The 21811-nt window shown below is 38.2% G+C and overlaps 1 protein-coding gene across 1 annotated transcript in view; it reads left to right on the forward strand.

Annotated features, from left to right (window-relative positions):
• The window catches only part of LOC139727731 (uncharacterized), a 55503-nt gene extending 37648 nt beyond the window's left edge, over window positions 1-17855 (forward strand). Inside the window, exons 26-28 of the mRNA XM_071638710.1 lie at window positions 513-734; window positions 16720-16889; window positions 17721-17855. Of these exons, the coding sequence (XP_071494811.1) occupies window positions 513-734; window positions 16720-16889; window positions 17721-17855 (527 nt within the window). The remainder of the gene's footprint in view (window positions 1-512; window positions 735-16719; window positions 16890-17720) is intronic.
• Window positions 17856-21811: the final 3956 nt, after the last annotated feature.

Raw genomic sequence — 21811 nt, forward strand, 5'->3', positions numbered from 1 at the left:
TCAAAGCTTCTACACAGAATTTTGACCGTTGACTTCTTTGACCTTTGACCTTGATTTTTGACCTATATTGTACATTAGCTACAAAATGCTACTCCTTCGCCATTTCTAACCTGATTTCGATTCTGTTTGCTTTATGTGATGGCACTAGGTGAGGGCTTCAAAACTTGTACACAGAATTTTGACCGTTGACTTCTTTGACCTTTGACCTTTGACCTTGATTTTTGACCTGTATTGTACATTTTGCTACAAAATGCTACTTCCGGCGGGGACATACAATGTATATTACGCACTGCGTAATTTCTACTTTTCCTTGTTCTTATTCATTTTGTGAAAGGTGAAGTGATGATTACAAACCCTTCAACTACTGCAAAATCAACAACACATATAATGTCTGTTGAGTAGCAATTTGCAGAAATATCTGTACACAAAAATTTTAGCTTGTGCTTTCATGACAATACCTTTTAAAAGATTGTCATGGATGTCTTTGCTGGATCTCTTCCTTTCCAATCCAGGGACCAAAAACAAAGAGACCAAAGCTACCATTCTCCACCTCGCTGTATATCTAGCCAACCTCTTCTTCCTAACATCTGATGCTGTTGCTATGGTGATGGAAGATTCTGCCTTACAAGATGATGTTGCTGCATTGCATAACCTCATTATAGTAGGCGGGCCAGCAGAGAACTTGTGGGCAGAGCAGTTCCTTGACAAAGTTCCCATTAGCACTAATGAAGATGGTAAGATTCAAGCCCTTCCCAAAACACTTTTCATCAACTAAAACTAACAATAGCAGTTACAATGACAGTAACCTGCTAACACTGAGATAACTGAATACTTTGTAAAAGATGTTATGATAATAGCTGCAAGTAAGCATTTCTATATATCTGTACATTAAAAAGGACCCAAGTGAAACTCAATACTCTTTCAATTCTCAATATTTCATTTTTTTAAGCTCTTAGAAAATAATAAAAAAAGAAATTATCTGACTTTGTAAGTTAGAATTAGTTAAGTATATTTTGATACATTATTGAAGGGGTGTTGGTCCAAGGATGGACCTACATTTTAATTTTGCGAATTTCGTGAGCGCCAACATTTGCAAAATTAAAATGTACATGAAAGTTCTTGCCTACACAACATGGATTGGATGCCAATGGCAATTTGCAAAAATTTCATGCTGTGAGAAAGGCCGTCAGCTCCAATTCGCAAAATATTTCGTGCCATGAATATATCGTGTTTTACAGTAATTAAAATGACAAGATGGGTCCTTTCAGTAGCAATTCCTATGCCAGGAAAAAAAAAATATCTTCATTCTTGAGTTTTGTATCAATCAAACAGCTGATCTCTTAGTCTCAAATTGAATCTTCCAAAAACAGTGGCTCTCAGACTGGGTTTGCATTCTTTATTTTAGAATCATACTTGTGTAACTGAAATTTCTGGTTTTGTTCTTTGTCTGATTTTATTTTCTTGAATTTTTAACAAACAAAGCTTTTTTTTCTGTAAAGTTATACATGTAGGTTAATGATTCTTGAAGAATGTGGAATATATTGTTAAGAGAAATGAGTTCTCAGCAGTTTTATATGGTTTTTGTGAATGTAATGATCAAAAGTGTTAACATATCCCTTTATTAGATTGTTATCTAACAGACCTAGGGAATGTAAATATGTTACAAGTTTCATAAATCATTAGTTCAAATGTTCATATATTTGTTGTAATGAATTTCAACTCGACCTCTAATTTCACTTTAGGAAGGTTCATGGATAGATTTTTTTTTTTCAATAGTGACAAGTTGTACATGGGAAGTTTTTACCTTACCTGAACATACAGTGCCGACCGCGGGAAACGTCACGAAAACCCCTAGGGCAAATGCGGGAAGCCCTTTCGTCCGGGCGTACTAGGTAATACGCGGGCGTTTGGACGCGTACAGACGAGGGAAGTCGCCCGCACTTTCACGCTCGTCTAAACACCCGCATTTGCCCGAGCGCTCCAGCGCGGAATTAATGATATGAAAATCAAACTCTCCCGTCAACCATCGGCTACATGAAGGAAATTAGCTGAAATCGATCCGCGAAAATCTTTTGAAAAGTATCAGTAATTTGCCGGATGTTTGCTTTTACGTTCGAAAGTAAAATAATAACCATAACATTCAGCTCCCGAATATGCTAAAGCAAATGTCGAATGATCCCTTTGACGTTTGGAAATGAATAACAATAATACTCCGTACGATGATTAAATAAATGTCGGATGTTTGCTTTTACTTTCGGAAGTAAATAGCAATAACATTCATCTCCGGAAGATGCTAAAATAAATGTCGGATCTTTGCTTTGACGTTCGGAAATGAATAACAATGATATTCAACTCTGTACGATGATAAAAATAAATGCCGGATGTTTGCTTTTACGTTCAAAAGTAAATAACAATAACATTCAGCTCCGGAAGATGCTAAAATAAATGTCGAATGATCCCTTTGATGTTCGGAAATTAATAACACTAATATTCAACTCCGTATGATGATTAAACAGATGTCGGGTGTTTGCTTTTACTTTCGAAAGTAAATAGCAATAACATTTGGCTCCGGAAGATGCCCAGAAAATGGCAGATGATTGCTTTTTACGTTTGGAGGTGAATAGCAGTAACAGTCTGCTCCATATAATAAAATAAATGTCGGATATTTGCTATTACATTTCGAAATGAAGAACAGTAACATTCAGCTGCGTTTGATGGTAAAGTAAATGTCTGATGTCTGCCTTGACGTTCAAAATGAAAAACAGTAACATTCGGCTCCGTACGATGCTAAAATGATTGTCGGATGTTTGCTTTTAAATTTGGAAATGAATAACGGTAATGTTCTGCTCCGAACGATGCTAAAATAAATAACAGATTGTTGCTTTTACATTTGGAAATGATTAACGGTATCAATCGGCTCAGTTAGATGCTAAAATAAATAGCGGATGTTTGCTTTCACGTTTGGAAATGAAAAAGGATAACATTCAGCTCCGTAAGATGCTAAAATGAATGTCGGTTGTTTGCTTTAACATTTGAAAATGATTAACGGTAACATTCGGCTCCGTAAGGTGTCAATAGTAAATGTTGGATGATTGCTTTTGCGATCAGAAATGAATAACGGTAACTTTAGCCTCTTTACAATGCTAAAACAAATGTCGGATAAATCAGATAATTTTGCTTAACATTCGACGTCGTGCGATACCAAGTTGATTGCATAAACCTTCGACACTTCGTTGCTGCTCAATTTTATTTGATCTCGACATTATGGACGCTATACCTATTTGATTTAATTGTCCTTATTTTATCAACCTTCGACATCAGCCGCTACTTTATAGTTTTCTCGATCACTAACGTCGGACGGTATGACCTAATCAACTTTGGACATTGGTCGCTATTTAATAATTTCATCAACCTTACACATCGGTAGCTATTATTCCGATGTTCGTTATTCCGAAGGCTCTCTAGTCCGAAGATTCGTTATTCAGAAGGTATATTGTTCCGTTAATTTCATTTTCGGATTCATGAATCTTCAGAATAACGAACCTTCGGAATAACGCCACAAACGTTCGAATTAACGAACCTGTAGGTTTAGGGAATTTGTGTGTTTCGAATTTAACGACCCTTCGGAATTACGAACCTTCGGAATATTACGAACAGCACCCATTCGATTATCAACCTTCGACATCGATCGCTGCTTACTGATTTATGTCAACCTTCGACGTCGACCGTAAATAACGTATTTGATTGACACTCTCGACGTCGATCGCTGCACATTAGATTGGCAAACCGTCGAAGTGTCGATCGCTGCCTATTTATTTACTGGTTCCCCAATTTCTGACTTAGTTACTGATTAAATCTACCTTCAACATCGGTCGGTCATTATATTGTAAGTGGCCACTTATTGTCTCGAGCTTGATATTTCCCAATGGCGTCCACGTCTACACACACACACATAAAAAGAAAGAAAAAGATCTGAGTCTTAAAGGTCTAACGAGGCGTGAAAGTCCTTGTGTGATGCTTTTAATTGTGTCATTCACAATAGTGTCACGGTCCCTAAGATGGATGAAAGAGGCGCAGATCTTAAGAAGCCACTTGAGTTGAAGTTTAACACCGTCTGTCTATTCTTAAAGTACACGATTTGTAGGGAAAAAAGAAAAAGACAAAGAGAGGGAGAAAACAAAGAAAACGTAGGAGAGAGAGAAGGGTATGGCGAAACCACCAGAGTGGCATTATGTAATCAACAAAGCTGCGTTTAACTTCACTCGAGTCCCCGAGAAGTGGTACTACACGTGCATGCATAATGTTTATCTTGGATACATGTACTGTAGGTACCCTTCTCTCCTTTCATGATAAATTGTTTATAGGTATCACATAACTATGTCAATGCATGTTTACGTCGCAATTTGTCCAATCGGGGTTTTCCCTCTTTAAGGAGTGCTTGCTTTCCAAGAAAAAAAAGAAGGATGAAATTAATGATTATGAGCAAAACTGAATGCATTTAAGCAGCGGAATCGCGCTACATCAATAGCACTCCAAAATCTTCGAGTGATCCCGGAGGTCACTCCGAGTGAAAATGAACATTTTCACTCAAAATTCACTCCAATTTCACTCCAATTGACTCCGTTTTAAATGTATCCACCCCTTCAAGTGTGAATGTTTTCATTTTTTTTTTTGAGAGAGAGAGAGAGAGAGAGTAGGCCTACTGTGCATTGGAATACGAATCTCTGCTGTGCAGCGATATTATGATCGCTATAAAAACGATCAGTTCGATGAGCAAAGCACGTGCTTGCCCTGCCAGCAGTGAGTGCGCCATGTGGTTCCAACATACTCATCTTGTGTGCCCAGCGTGTTTTTATCACAGAACTCTCGTGTGTAGAGTTCTGTCGTTTTTACGTTATGGTCAATTCATGACGTGTGAGTGCTTCGACTTGACGCCTGTGAGATTGACAGGTGCCGTTTACGAGAATAAAAACGGTCAGTAGTGACTATCAATCCCAAAATCAGTTGCTATATAATAATCAGACTAATTACTTAAATGTAGAGTTACATGTACATGTAGTTACATGTATTTCGAATGACAATGCGCACATCCCCTTTATCATCACACTTTTGATACGGCGGACAGAAGGCCGTTAAATTTCATTGCTCTCAATGATTCGATACAATCATAGCTTTTAAAAGGTCCAATTAAACAAATTGGTTATGAAATCACGGTTACAGCTCGTTATTCCGAAGGTTCGTTAGTAAGGTTCTTTAGTCCGAAGGTTTGTTAATCCGAAAATGAAATAAGGTTCGTTATTCCGAAGGTTCGTTAATCCGAAAATGAAACAAAGCTCGACTTACTTCGAAGGTTCGTTACGGACCCTATATCATTTCGGATCCTATATCATTTCGGATCAACGAACCTTTGAGATAACGAACCCTATTTCATTTTCGGATTAACGAACCTTCGGAATGACGAACCCTATGTCATTTTTGGATTAACGAACCTTCGAAATAACGCCGCAAATGTTCGAATTAACGAACCTTTTTTCGTTTTCGGATTAACGAACCTCTATGGTTTAGGGAATTTATGTGTTTCGGATAAACGAACCCTCGGAATAACGAACCTTCGGAATAACGAACAGCACCCGAAATCACAACGTCTTTATCTTGTTAAGATATAAGACAAAAAAAAAGGTCCCTCAGTTCATGAACTTGCGATGTTTCTTTATTGCGTGTGTTTCTAGCTTGTATTTGGCACTCACGGAATGAATGCGCGTACAGTATATGGTAGGCTACATACTCGTGCTCTTGTTGTTGCTGAACATTTCCCCTTCACAGTGATTGTGTGGCATGATCGTTGAGTATGTTCAGATGGTGTTAGTGCGTTGATTAAAATGTTACCACAATAGATGCACGTGTGCTATAACAACGATCTGAGGTCTTTGCTCCGCGCTGCTTTCTTGTTTACAAACATTGAATCTTGGTGAACTTAATTCACTATCGTCCCCATGCTAACATGCAAAAGAAGAAAACGCTTTTGTTCTTGTTTATGTGTACCATGCAGTGAACAGAAGGTAGACCTGTAAACTGTGCCGCTAGGCCCTAGCTGTAGTTTGCACTTTGACGGATTGTCACTGCTCGTCTACTATTCGAAGCGAAATGAAAATCAAACTAGAGATCTCGTGCTGTATACTTTCTCGTACTGTGTACTATATACCATATTTAAAATGCAATTTGTGGTAGTACTTGTCAACGCTGTGTTTTTGGCTCAAACTTTTCTCTCTCAAACTTACTTGGTTACGCAGGGGCGGATCCAGGGAGGACCGCAACCGGCGCCCGCCCCCCCCCCCCCCCTTATTATTTTTTTGTTGTTGTTGAAACAAAAGAAATGTAAAAAAAAAAAAAAAATGGGGGAGGGGTGCGTGCGCCCCCCTTTAATTTTGTAAACGCGCCCCCACTTTACGGAATTCCTGGATCCGCCCCTGTTATGGGATAATACCTATCAGAATCTTCATGTAGTATTTCTTGTGATTTTGGTGCAAGCTGCATGGCAGTATTGATTTTGAGACACTTCTATGGTCCGTCAGCACCTGATTCTCTTTATGTGACGATGTGCACGTGAAAAGCATTCAAACTTTCCCATGTTTTTGCTCATGCATTAAAGGCGTATTGATTCACCACTTACATGAAACAAAACCCCCATAGTTCTGAAATGTGAGTTATAGGGATAGAAACAACCGCTGGAAAAAAAAAATTGAATCCGTATTATCGAAAATACAGTACACTATGTGAACGGTTACAGTTCGCTATTCCGAAGGTTCGTTAATCCGAAAATATGAGGTTTGTAACTTGTTATTCCAAAGGTTCATTTATCAAAAAATGAAATAAGGTTCGTTATGCCGAAGGTTCGTTAATCCGAAAATGAAACAAAGGTCCTAATTCCGAAGGTTCTTTACAATCTATAAGAGAAATACTGATATCTCCTTATATTCTAGGCTTTATTACAAAAAATTATGTAGGATGCTTTGCACAACGGACCTATTATGCATCACATGTGATATCTAAAACATCTTTTAAATCACTGCTCCCAAAGGTAAACATATGACCTTTGTGTATCTACTCGTTTGTGTGTATGTGTGTGCGTGTGTGTGTGTGGGGGGGGGGGGAATAGTTTCCTCCTTCTTCTTCTTTTTTGTTAGAGTTTATCTTAGTTGATCTTGATACAGTGTACCTCTTTCGGTGCGCCCTCTCTCTTGTTATGTCACTTCATCTGTTTCTACATTTTGAAGCAAAGTAATTTGTTCAAGCATTGTGTATGTCCTCGTTACCGTAATGTGTCATTTTGCTGCGATGAGTTGGTTCTAGTAGGCCCTATTATCGCTGCGAGATGTAATTTTTGTAATAACGTGTTGAGAATAACAGATTTTTGTTTCTGAACGAAAGGAAAATGACGGAATTGTTTTGATAACCAATGTGGATGACGTGTTGAGAATTCTGATTCCTGTTTCTGAACGAAAGGAAAATGACGGAATTATTATTTTGATAACCAATGTGGATGACTACCTTCTATAAGTGATTTTGGTGTGAAAAGAGAGTTTGCTCAAAGAAACGCTTCTCATGAATGGTCAACGAAACAAAATACATCATACAATGCAACGTGACTCGCGTGCATTTAGCAAACGAAATGTCTAGACCTTTAAGTTCAAGTAAAATGCATAAAACACAGAATAAGAAAGCAGACAAACTAACAAATATGGAATTAATGACCGCAGACGTAACGTACCACTGACACCTATGCTTGAAGAAATTCCCACAAAAGCAGAGCGCAAGATAAAAGAATACATGTGCGTAGTCCATACAGGTCGTGATGCGCTCGGTCGAAATGCGTATGTCGCAGTAAACGAAATTTTAGGCATGTCTACACATGTATATATAAATACTTGAATTCTACATACATTGTATAGTTTTATCTTTACAATAATATATAAAACAACCCCTTTCCGCATCCCTAGAAGTCATAAAAGAAAAAGAAAAAAAAGAAAATCGCCCTTAAAGTTCAGGTTATGTTCAAGCTCACAACCCGTTCCCCCCCCCCCCCCCCATGATGCAACAGTCCTGCTTAGCGACGGCGTTAACGCTTCATCGCACACACATAAATGGCGACAGCTTGGGTGTGTGAGAAAATTCATTCTTAAATGGATGCACCCCCATGGCACTCAGGATTATCACTGACCCTCCTATGCCTTTTGTCTATCCACCCTCCTGCTTTAATCCCCCTCCCTTCACCTGTTGGCCTCCTTGCCCATGACCTCCCATCCTCTCCTTTTGTTTTCTTTGTTCCGTGTCCCTAGCCTGTCCCTGACTGTTCGTGTTGTGTGAACTTCTTTGTAATGTGATTGCTTTCCCTGCCTGATTATCATTTTGCCTCTGACGAAGATTCTTCTGGAATCAAAAGCTCAGGCCCCTTTAGAGTATAGACTCCATTTTACTCCTTTGGCACGCCACTGATATTCGATAAGCAGTTTTCAGCATTTTTGTGTTTGTTTGTTTTTGTTTTTGTTTTGTTTTGTTTTGTTTTGTTTGTGCTACAGATAATTAGCCAATCACAACAAAGATATAATTCGATTCTAACCAATACCAAAATACGGTTGCCTGAATGTAAACTTTGGTGTGTTTGTGTTGTGTGTCGGCTGCAGTGTAGTTTGAAACAACAGAAACAGAAAAAAAGAAAGAGGCACGCAATGTGTGCTATATACGAAAAGCCTCATTTACCGAGAAAGTTGATCGCTTCCATTCTCCTCCCATGTTGTTGTCAATGGAAGCTAAAGAGAATGCTTTTAGCAAGTATACCAGTACCTAAAGAGGACCTGAGGAAACCCGTTGTTTTGAATGCTGTGCTCGGTACGAGTTCAAAACGCAGTCGAAGTTATCAGAATGCCATTATAATAGAACTGATAGCTCTATAGAAAACTTGTTTAGGTCAGTAAAGGTTGCCGTAATGCAATCTTTGTGGAATTGACTCATTACATCTGAGCATTTTGAAAAACGTGTAGAGTACTTTCGTTTTGCATATAAATGTTAAGAAATAGTTTGAACTATGAAAATAAAAAAGTATGGTTACAATACTTCAACGATGTTGAATAGTTCGATTAGCCGTGACGCATAAAGTGAATTCATGAATTCATCTGACTAATCCTTACCGATTGATGATCACTTCTATAAGCCAACAGTTAAGCTGAACTGCTTTGGAGTGATAAGACAGGTAAACGATGAAAACTTGGTACATGTTGTATGCTATTATAATTATTATAAAATCCTGTAGCCAGAACTGATTTTACGATCATCTTTAACCTTTCAGAAAGTTCCAGTTTTCAACTTAAATAGTAGCGATAGCTTGTAAGAGTAAATTAGCATCCCTCTGACTATTTTTGGTCAATATGCATACTCTTAACCCTATTCTAACTGGGGGGGGGGGGGTCAAATGGGTCAAATTGACCCCCCCCCCCACGTTTCGCGTCACGATTCTGCAACGCGCAAAGATTTTGCCGCGTCGTTTCACAACTTTTTTCATTGAAGTCTTCCGCATATTTTGAGACCACATTTGCGACGTCTGAGTACACCGTTCTGAAGTTACGTAATGTTATGCAAATGCATGTCAACCGGAAAACAGCTCAAATTCATGATATCGTGTGCAAATTGAATGTAAATTGTGTTTTGGGGGTTAAATTAATATAAATTATAGTATTTCATCTTTGAACCATTGAAATTAATCAATTCTATATAGTGTAGATAAGCCTGAAAAAGTGCCTGCAACAAATTTTGAAAAACAACAGAAAACACAAGGTCGAAAAAACAATAAAATACATAAGAAATTAACAAAACAATAAAAAACAAAAGAAATTGGTTTTGACTGTGCTTTATTTTTAAATGAAAATTGGTTTATATGTCTTGAGGAATTTTGACACAAAAATTTAGTAACACTTCAGTCTTTTTTACGGAGTTATAGGTGAAAATATGATTTCATGCACAACTTTGCATAATCAATTTATTAAAAATAGAAAGGCAATATATTTCTATTGTATGACCATGTAATCTTGTAGTTGACATCCAGCTCTATCTTCAGGAAAAATTTCGCAGCGATCGCGCGATCGGTGGCCGAGATCTGAAGGGGGGGGGGGGGGGGTCACCCCAGTAAAAACTCCTCCCAGTTAGAATAGGGTTAAGCCAGCTGGACAGAGCGATCAATGGGCGCGATTATCACCACGCGTGGTTAACCTAAACAATGCTCGGCCGGCTTGTTCGGTTTCAGTGTTTTTTGTTTCTATTTCCCCCTTTTAAAAACGAAGGTTCCTTAGTCCAGCCATTGTTTTCGCTTCCTGCTCAAGACATTGAACAGTTCAGCAAAGCTGAAGTTTAGATCACTAAACGGCGACATGAACTCATGATGATAATAGGACTTAGATCACAGCCGAAAGTGCGCTCCTTCATTACTCTAGAATGAGAAAGAATACCCTGTCTGTGTTCAAAGTTGGGTTACGGACGATGAAAAAAAAAAAAGGGTTTGAATCATGAATTGTCGGATGACGTCGGCAGATTGATGATATAAATATTAGCGTATCATGGGAAAGATTAAGTAATGATGAGCCCAATGATATCGCAGGGCTCCAAACTAATTTTTATTTTTGACCACCAAAATCATTGATTTCTATTTTTTTTTTGGTGGCCAAAAAAATCAAGAAAAACATAGGAAAAACTGAATCGTTCCTACTAAAAACAATTATTAAGCATTACTGACGTGACAGGTACCCATGTCTAAAATAAATGAATACAAAAGTAGATCATCTTATCACCATTATTCTGAATTCTAAGATTTAGCAAATAGGCTTATAGATAATTATAAAAGTTGATGCCTATGCTATTAGGTGGTCATAGCTTACTTTTGGGATGAGAAAGTGGGAGCATTTCCAGATTGTTTGTTTTAGCATTGTAAAGAGCCGAAAGTTACCGCTATTCATTTCTGATTGTAAAAGCAATCATCCAACATTTACTATAGTAATATGTTAGAACCTTACGGAGCCGAATATTACCGTTAATCATTTTCAAATACACTGTATAAAAGCAAACAACCGACATTCATTTTAGCATCTTATGGAGCTGAATGTTATTCTTATTGATTTCCGAATGTGAAGCAAACATCCTCTATTTATTTAAGCATCATACTGAGCCTATGTATACCATTAATCATTTTCAAATGTGAAAGCAATAATCTGTTATTTATGTTAGCATTGTACCAGAGCTGCCAACCGTTCCGAAAAATTCGTATACGAAAAATCGAAGGGAATACGACAATATGAAAACGTCCTTAGAAAGTACAAATTCACAGTGGGGAAAAATAATGGGTAAAAATATAGCAAACGCACGTCGCATGTGCCATGTTATCTGTATTCAGCATGCAACGCGTACGCACCGTATGTGGAAAGCGCTGAATAGAAAAATGTGCGCACACGCATATCGCTGCTTGCGTACTGTGTACACCGAACAGAACTTCGCGCGCGTGAATCCCTGTCGCCTACGGACCCTGGATGTTTACATGGATCGCCGTGGTATCCCAATGTGTGGCCGGCCGGCTGGGGAGTGTCTACACACTGTAGCCAGCTGCCACTACAGTACCGTATGAGGCGGGGTGAAAGCGTCCCGTTGTGCAATGTCTGCTTCTTTTTCTCTTCTTTTCATCCTCTTGTCCCTTGCCTCCCAAGTACGAAATGATTTTTAGAGTGTTGTGTGTTTTTTTATAACGCTATTGCATCATTTTCTGCGAGGAAGTTGTAGAGGTGAGTTTCTGTTCGTGTATTGATGACTGATGTGCACTGCCCTCTGCAGTATATGTGCAGGTGAAAAGCGTTCGAACTTTCTTTCCAGAGTATCGTGGAAACTCGATTATTTCTAGGCCTATTAAAGGAGATCTCATATAACAGAATACTTATAACAAACTATTTTCCCGTCAAAATGAATCAATTTCCTTTGTTTTGTATCGTTTATTGACTTGATCCCATAGGATCTCGTCGCAATACCGAGTTTTATATGTGTGTTTATTTTCGCGTAGCTTTCGGTGCTGCAAAACTTTTGCTAGAGCCTAAGCTTACTACTAAACTTCGTCTACTAAACTTCTTTATTTCCGTCGTTTCTCACACCTCGTTTAGTACGATTTCTTACATTTTATATCACTTTATCTGTTCCCTTTATACTTTGAAGTATTTAAACGTAATTCTCTTAGTGTCTCGCACTGTTATTTTCGTAACGGCGATTTCTCCGCTTCGCTGCAATCGAAGCGACGGAGTTTGATCCCAGCCGCTTCGATGTGCTATTTGTTGTCTTTTCTAAATGTTTGTGTTGTTGGGAGGTGTTGATACTTTGTATTTATTATTGAGTTTCCTAGGTATTTATCTCGAGGGATTATACGTGTTTCTTAATGTTGATCATAGGAAAAGGCTAAAATGATCTTGAGTGATGTCTGATAGTGATGATAACTATGCTGGTGACTGGTGTAAAAAGACGGCTTCCTGTGAATGCTTAGCGTACGTGACGTTTGTTTTATTTCCCTTTCCCTCTAGTCTTCTTTCCCCCTTACTCTTCTTTCCCCTCTCAAGAATGATTAAAAAAAAAGAAATTACGTACACCTCACAACAAAACGAACCATGTGCTATAGCAACTTTCGTAAAGTTAAATCTAAATGTTCAATATCAGCAAAGAATAAGGCGAAAACACGAATGACAATAAATAAAAGCGAAGAGATTGTGTATGCAGTCTCTTCGGCTCGAAGAAACTTGACACCCCACCCCTCTCCCTTGTGGAAATTTCCACAAAAGCAGGTGCCACACCCAGGTGCGTGCCAGACGAAAGAATGCGCGCATTGGAATAAACAGCGTGTAAGTATCCTGGAAATATCGATCGAAGAACCAGCTCATTAGTTGAATTAAAGGAATAATTCCAAAGATATCATGATTCTATGTCTATAGCCTTTGTAGGGAACATCGAAGAGTCGATTATAGTGTACTTGATCGAATATCTAATGTTCCCTGAACAATAACAAAAGGATTGATTATTTAGTCAATTAAAAATGCAATCACAGAAATACATGAAAGGTCTCGTATGCCCAGACAAATTCACTACGAGAAGGTCCAATGAGATGCAGTCATCACCTGGTTAGACAGCAAAATACAACGTGTAATGACAATTAATTTCAGTTCACGCGCATCAAAACTGCTTATTACTTTTCAAAGTTTTGGCTATCAACATTCGTTCGTGGGTGTATTTTGTTTGTTTGTTTGTTTTGTGTGTTTTTCCCTCGTGAAAGACGTAATGATTTCTTCATATCGAACGTAAATTGCATGTTTACCGTAAACAAGCCATTCAGCTCAGCTCAGCTATGGCGCATTCGATCCATCGAACTTGCAGTAACATCTTATAGGCAGGAGCACATGGCGCATTCATTTAAACTTGAAAATGAAGCCACGTGTTTGCACCACAGGTCTGTGGTTTGCACCACATCGGCGCTTCCACACACAGCGCGGCATTTTGCGATCATCGTTATAGCAGACTTTCCGATTCCAGTCAGGGGAAAAGGAATTGGAATACTTCGAAAAATACTGATGTTTAAAATCTAATAAAATGAAAAAAGCCTGAAAACAACGCATGATTATGTTTTGATAGTACATAATTGGAAACACAGAACAGAGTTTTGCATCCGCTCACACAGAAGCTCTCTTGAGAAGATCAAGCATTCCCCGTCCCCTGCTAGAAAATGGAAGCTTCCATAATCAGCCCAGAAAGATTTTGGAGGTACAAACTTGTTGTACACATTGCGAGAAAGCAATCAATCAACGCTGAACATTGCGTAGTTTAGAATCTTTATCGTGCTGGTGACCAGCTGGATGCTTCGGCATGTGTCATAACGTTATGTTTAGAGCCTGTAGGCCTCATAGCAAAAAGAGGGAGATTGAAAAAAAAAATACCAATTCTGGTGGAAAATACGAATTTTGGAGCTGCTGAGTACTAATTTGTGCTTCGAAAGGTTGGCAGCTCTGTCGTATACGGAGCAGAATTTAACAGTAAGTCATTTCCAAGTATAAAAGCAAACATCCGACATCTATCTTATCATCGTACGGAGCCGAATGCCACTGTTGTCCACTTGCGAAAGTGAAATGAGTCATCTGACAATTATTTCATCATATCGTACGGGGCCGAATTTTGAACGTCAAGGCAGACATCAGACAGTTTTTTTTTGTGTGTGTGTGTGTTTTGTTTTGTTTTGTTTTTGTTTTGTTTTTTACCATCAAACGCAGCCGAATGTTACTATTCATTTCGAAATGTAATACACATGTAGCAAATATCCGACATTTATTTTAGCATAGTACCGAGCAGAATGTAACTGCTATTCACTTCCAAACGTAAAAGCAATCATGTGACATTAATCATTTTGGCATCTTCCGGAGCCGAATGTTATTGCTATTTATTTGCGAAAGTACATCGCAATATAAATTATAAGCAAGCATCCGACATTTATTTAAACATCGTACGGAGTTGAATATTATTATCATTCATTTCCGAAAGTCGAAGGGAGCTGATTGTTATTGTTATATTTCGAACGTAAAACCGAATATCAGACATTTATTTTATCATCGTATATACGGAGTTATTTTGGTTATTCATTTCCGAACGTCACAACAAACATGCGTTATTTATTTTAGCATCTTCCGGAGCTGAATGTTATTGCTATTTACTCTTGAACATAAAAGCAAACATCAGACATTTATGTTATCATATACATGGAGTTGAATATTATTGTGTTCATTTCCGAACCACCGAACGCAGCTGAATGTATACTGTTATTCATTTCGAAATTTAAAAGCGAACATCCGACAGTTATTTTAGCATCGTATGGAGCAGAACATTACTGCTATTCACTTCCGAACGCAAAATCGTATATACGGAGTTGAATATTTTTGTTATTAATTTCCGAACGTCACAGCAAACATTCGACATTTATTTCAGCATCTTCCGGAGCTGAATGTTATTGCCATTTACTCTTGAACATAAAGGCAAACATCAGACATTTATGTTATCATCGTATACACGGAGTTGAATATTATTGTGTTCATTTCCGAACCATCGAACGCAGGTGAATGTTACTGTTATTCATTTCGAAATTTAAAAGCGAACATCCGACAGTTATTTTAGCATCGTATGGAGCAGAATATTACTGCTATTCACTTCCGAACGTAAAAGCAATCATCTGACATCTATTTTGTCATCTTCCGGAGCCGAATGCTATTGCTATTTACTTTCGAAAGTACAGGCAATCATCCGTCATTCATTTTATTATCGTAAGAAGTTGAATATTTTTGTTATTTATTTCCGAACGTCAAAGGGATCATTCGACATTTACTTTAGCATCTTCGGGAGCTGAATGTTATTGCTATTTACTTCCGAACGTAAAAGCAAACATCAGATATACATTGTATATTTTATAAACGTATATACGGAGTTGAATGTCATTGTTATTCATTTCCGAACATCAAAGCAATCATTGAACATTAATTTTACCACCGAACGCACCTGAATGTTACTGTTATTCATTTCGAAATCTAAAAGCAAACATCCAACAGTTATTTTAGCATCGTATGGAGCAGAATATTACTGCTGTTCACTTCCGAACGTAAAAGCAATCATCTGACATTTATGTTAGCATTTTCCGAAGCCGAATGTTATTGCTATTTATTTTCGAAAGTAAAAGCAAATATCCGTCTTTTATTTTATCATCGTACGGAGTTGAATATTTTTGTTATTCATTTCCGAACGTCAAAGGGATCATTCGACATAATATAGCCTACTCAAGCATCTTCCGGAGCTGAATGTTATTGCTATTTACTTTCGAACGTAAGAGCAAACATCCGGCATTTATCTTATCGTCTTACGGAGTTGAATATTATCATTCACTTCCGAACGCCAAAGCAAACATTCGGTATTTATTCCAGTATCATACGGAGTCAAATGTCACCGTGATTCATTTTTAAAATCAAAAGTAAACATGCGACATTCATTTTTGCGTCTTACGGAGCCGACTGTTACCGCTGTTCATTTTCAAAAGTAAAGGCAAACTTCCGACTTTTTTTGTAGCCCGATTGGGCCACCGAATTTTCAGCAATGAAATTTTGGTGGCGCAGGTCGTTAAAAGTCGTGAATAGCGAGATGATCGTAACCGATGTCGATATGTTCTAATAATTATTGATACTTGAGTGATGAACGCATGTGCACAACTTCCGCAGGTGTACTTCTTTAGAAAGTAGCGAACAATCAAGGCAGTGGACATCAGAGTGTGATTAAATCGAAAAGAAGCCCCTGAAATCGGAATTTGATGAAAATGGGCAAAGTCGGAACTCCATGAAATGTATTTTGATTGAGCGGTCAAAATAAAGCTTAACGGGAATGTGCCCTTGAATACCCTCGTCCACCCTCGTCCACCCTCGTCCAACCCGCGTCAATCGAGACGCATATTCCCGAGGATCCGTGCGGGCGGATGGACTCGTCCAGTGAACGCGTATACCCGCGGGTACCCGCGGGGATACGCGTCAGTGGCCTCGTCCAGATCTCGGAAAAGCGTGACGTTTCCCGCGGTCGGCACTGTAGACTACAAATAGTAGCACAATGGCTAATCTTGTGATGTTTTATGCACAGGCCTGCTGCTTGGAAGGTGTCGTTTCTCAGATCCACTGACCGGAGCCCTCTTCCTTGCCCCTCACGAAGGTGGGAGACTGGTCCTTGCTCTCATGGGCAACTCTCTTCAGGGGCTACTGGACATCATGAGACTAGCTAGCCCCACTATACCTCCAATGACAAGATCCCCTGTGAGTAATCCTTTTCTTCTCTGATACTCTATATGCTGTTACTTTCGCATACAGATATTTTCACGAAAGAGGAGGTCACAGAAATTTTCACGAGATGTCTTCACGAATTTACACTGATGCCTTCATAAGCGCACTATTACCTTAGCACATAGTGATATTTTCGCGTGTTGTTAAATTAGCCATCCAACTGTGATTCATGAAATTCACAAAAATTAAACCTGTGCGAAAATAACAGCTTATCCAGTACTCATTATTATGCAGGCATTTTAACACTAGACCAAGTAATCATGCATGATTATGATTAATTGATATTTGCTATTTCATGTAGTTGAGTTAGTTTGTGAGCATGGAATGACAATGCTTTCATGAGATAGTTACTAATCGTTTTCTAATACCCTGGAATGAGTGTGGTCAAAAAGTGTGATGGGGGAAAAAAAAAAGAGGAAAGTCTAAAGGAACAATCTGCATTTGGTATAAAACCCTTGAACATTCACTTGGCGCTAATCATCCACTGTATCAGGTTGTATGCTAGTTGTTGTATATTGACCGGGGAACTTGAATTGCATTGTCGCTGTCAATGAACAATTTGCTATAATAAACATTTCAATATAAATTATGTAGGCGCGTAGCTGTCATATGGAGTCCTAGTCTCTCAGAAGAACAATGAATTTATGAAAGATCAGTATACATTTTGTTCTCATGCTCCCAGACACACATTATCAAAGCCTTTCTGTTCTACCAATTACTTCATTGTTCATTTGACATATTCAATAATTTATGGTATCCTGTAGGGAAATTAAGACATTTCATTCTTATATGGTTCTATTTCAGTTTTCTAATATGGTTCCAGACTACGTCATCACTGGGCCAGAATTCAGAGCCAAAGGACCTGGGGGTTATGAATGTGCCGGTTTCTGGGGAAATAGCTGGGACTACAGAGTAGAGCTTTCATCTTGTGTTTGCTAGTACCCTGTATGTTTTCTCTGCATTTGCAATATTTTTTTTTTCTTCTTCGTGATCCCAGTTGTTGTTTCTTACTTGTTTTACTGAAAAGGGGAGCATGATGGGACATATTGTTCTTTTTACCTGGTCTGTAAGGTCACATTCTGATGATGCTGTATGGTTTTTTTTTTCTTTGTTCTATTTTCTGTAGCATTTCAGTATCATATCAGAGTTATGGAAGTAATCCCAGGCACTTTTTCATTGTCAGGATAGCTAACACTCATAGGATGAAATAGGAAAGAGGGTCAAATGTTCTGGTGGTCACCTTTTTCATGCAATGCTACGTGTACATCATTTCCCAGCAGCCACGGCAGTCGCATTTCAGACCACTATGGACAGAATGGGATGGATTTAGACAACGTGGGGAGACAGGATAGGCAAACGTGACAGGCCATGATTGCCATGGATGCTGTGTCAGATTTTTAAACCATCAAAAAAATTTGCCATGGCAGTCTTGGTGCTGATCTATACACAGACAGCCTAATTGTTACGTTCATGATACAGGAAATGTTGGCTTATTTCCACAGCGCACCCCTAATACTATCTGCGACCAGCCAGAACGCTCAGGCTGCGAAGGTTTGCATTTAGACTCTCATTTGTGGTGGTATTTTGACATGAAATAGAGTATTAAGACTTGAATTATTTTGATTTGAATACATAAAATGTAGGTCAGATATTAATAACCTGACAGATAATATCTGGTTCCTCAAATAGTCCTTTACAGACTACAGTCCAAATTGATCTATTACAGTGTACACTGTCATGAAATCTCTACACTTTGATTGGCAGAAATAAGCGATTTGGTTTATGTGCATGCACTAACCAATCATTGCCTGTACACAAGCATCAAAGACATAACCCTGGGGCGCTCCATTGTGAATGGCAGAAAGAAGATGAACAAAGGAAAATGTGTTTTCAAGACCGTGGGAACAGTCTGGATATGTGCAAATTTAGCCTGTGCAAGTATGAACGCCAGCCTATCGCTTGTAAAATAAGGTACTGTAGGGGTGCCTGAATTTATGTTTTTTCCTCAACTTCACAAACAGCCCACTATTCATTCAAGGTGCTCTAAGTTACAGTGTAGGCAGGGGAATGCCCCAGGGTTGTCTTCATCCCTGATGGACCCTGGATGGACAGACATTTGTGATTTCCCTCTGTTTTCAATAAGTGGATTTTTGTTTATGCATTCCACATTTTTCCAGTCTGTTACAGTATTTATTTGTGTGGCATAATTCATTCACTCTGGCAATAAGAGAAAAGAACAATCACACTGTTTTGTATTGGTATTTGTTTTCTGTAGCTGTTGCCTGTAGAACAAATCATGAAAGGGAAATGATTCATGAACACATTAAAATGATCATTATGAATAGAATCTTGTTTTGTATTGTTCACTTTGTTTCTTCATTTCATCGTAAAGTCTCTTGTTAAAGTCAGTCTACCCAGCAGTTGCTTACTCCTACTGAAGAAAACCAAGTCCTTCCAAACTATGGAAATGTCTGTAATTCATTCATTTTATTCTCTTGCATATTGGAGACAAATATATATCTTTTCAAATCAATATCACATGACACCAATGTTTTCTCAAGAAGAGATTATTTCAAATTCATTATTAAATTCTCTCATAGGATGCTAAATAGTTAAAATAAAGTTCTGTTATATATAATTTATGTTTAACAACTAGTCCTCAGCAGGTCAGTTGAGTTGGAAGCCTGATGCCTCATTGTCTGAGATGTTAGGAAAATTAACTCATTGATTAACAAAGGTCATGGCCAGGCTGATATCTTGAGATATCATATTACTATATTTTTGACACTGCTACAGTTCAATGAGCTGTTATGATTTATCATTTTTTTATGTGTAAATACCTTGTAAATGAGGTGAAATAAGAAATGACCAAAGCCATGGTCTGTCCTACTCTACCACACAGACACTGATAAACTCTGGCTGGAAGAAGGGCAGTGAATGGATTTCTACATGTAATACATTTTCAGTTTCATGAATTACTGTTCAAGCTTTCACAAACGTTTCCCAGATTGAAACCCTACTGGTCATGATGACGGTTTACAGTACAGATAAAACAGATGCCTACTCTGGCTCTACACAGGCAGTCATTAAATAAATTGTATATTTATACATACATGTATCTATATTTTGTAAAATATCTATACACAATAACTGTGCCAGAGTAAAGAAGTACAGATATGTAATATGAATGGCATCCTGACCTTTCACATACCAACTCTGCCATATTACTAGGTACAAGAGCATTAAATGTAAGCGAGGCAGTTAATTACTTGTGCTACAAAATGAACAAACTTCATATCTATATAGCGATACGTGTTGGATTGCAAAGAAAGTAAAGTTTTTAATTCTTTTATTGTCGGTACACTTGAACTTTGGCATATTTCTTATCAGGCAGCACCTTTTGAATACATGATGTTCCTGGAAGGACCCTGTATTGTTACAAGTGCATGTATATGGTGTAGTATTATTCAACCAGGAGAGCAAAAACTTTGTTTGTGTATAAAGTGTTCTACCTTAGGACGGGGCAGCTGCTCTATTTCTTTGGCCTAGAGGGCAAGAGCATAAACAAAAACAAACAACACTTTTCTTGGAAGTACATCACGCATAAATCAAAGCCAATATCCATATTATGTTATATCGTTCCCTACCTTATTCTAAAATCTAAAGTGAGTTAAAGTTTATTGTAGGAATACATTCCAACTCTAAACGCACGTCTATGGCATTCGCTATTGAATACTTATCCTGCTCAAGTTCCCAGCCTATGATTAAGACCCGTTATGGCAAACACATTAAACACCTAATTCTGATATGACAATATGCAAGCTTTATGCTTAGAAACATGAAGTCATGTTGATGTAAAGTGGACATACATATGTATGATATATAAGAGAGCAACGAAGAACTATTCTAATTTGTACACTGACTATTACAACAGGGTGTTCTTGCTTAATTTGCTTAATATGTAATGACAGTAGCATGTACAATACGATCGGAAATGGGTAGACAATTTTCCTATAGGTCTATCAATTTTCACTATTTTCTTCTTCTATTTCCTCCCACTGGTTTTATCAAGCTATTAGGCATTGCTCACACTAGCTGAATTTCCTACAGGAAAGTAAACACAGTATCTCAGCAGCAACAGATTAGCTTTCATGTCCGATTCTTTTTACCGGTATTCAGAATGTCTGATATACATTGTATGTGCTACTCAATTGCATGCAAGGGTAGCCTATATCCACAGTCAACATCAAATTAGATGAAATTTGCAACAAGAAAAGGAAGAGGTTACCTGATCTGTACTATGATCAATTTTAATGTATAAGTAGGACCTATGTATATTAGGATGGGAAGACTATCACAATTTAGAAGCATAGAAATACACGGTATGCTTCCTGTTGCAAACTGCATAGCAAGCAGAGTGAAACAGATTCCAGTGAAATTATTATGCAACATTTCACCCACTCATTCGGTGGATTATTTGCACTGACATAGTTTAAATGTCCCTTTATTTCAGTGCACACATTTATAATTGAGTTATTTACTAGGTTGTTTTACATGGCGTCCAAGGAATGAAGCAACCGCTCCCTTCATAACGACTAGACAATGAGGATATTTAAAGTGCCTTTCCAAGGGGCACGACCACTGCAGTCGGGGACTTGAATCAGAAACCTTTTGATTGCTAGTTAGTGATCAAATCAACTGAGCCACTACAGGTCTGCAATTCCTGCATCTGATTATGGCATGTCTGCCTTCATTTTTGCTGTGTGTGGAAAGGAAAGTCCACTTAGTTTATGGCACTTAGGGTTTCAGACACATTTCCACACATCAAAAAACAAACAAACAAATAAACAAACAAGGCAACCCGACCCTACAAAAGACTCCATGTCTATCAAGGA

This window comes from Diadema antillarum, unplaced genomic scaffold (genome assembly GCF_040938485.1).
Source record: "Diadema antillarum isolate AM-2024a unplaced genomic scaffold, OU_Dant_1.0 seq00000149_RagTag, whole genome shotgun sequence".
Classification (NCBI taxonomy): domain Eukaryota; kingdom Metazoa; phylum Echinodermata; class Echinoidea; order Diadematoida; family Diadematidae; genus Diadema; species Diadema antillarum.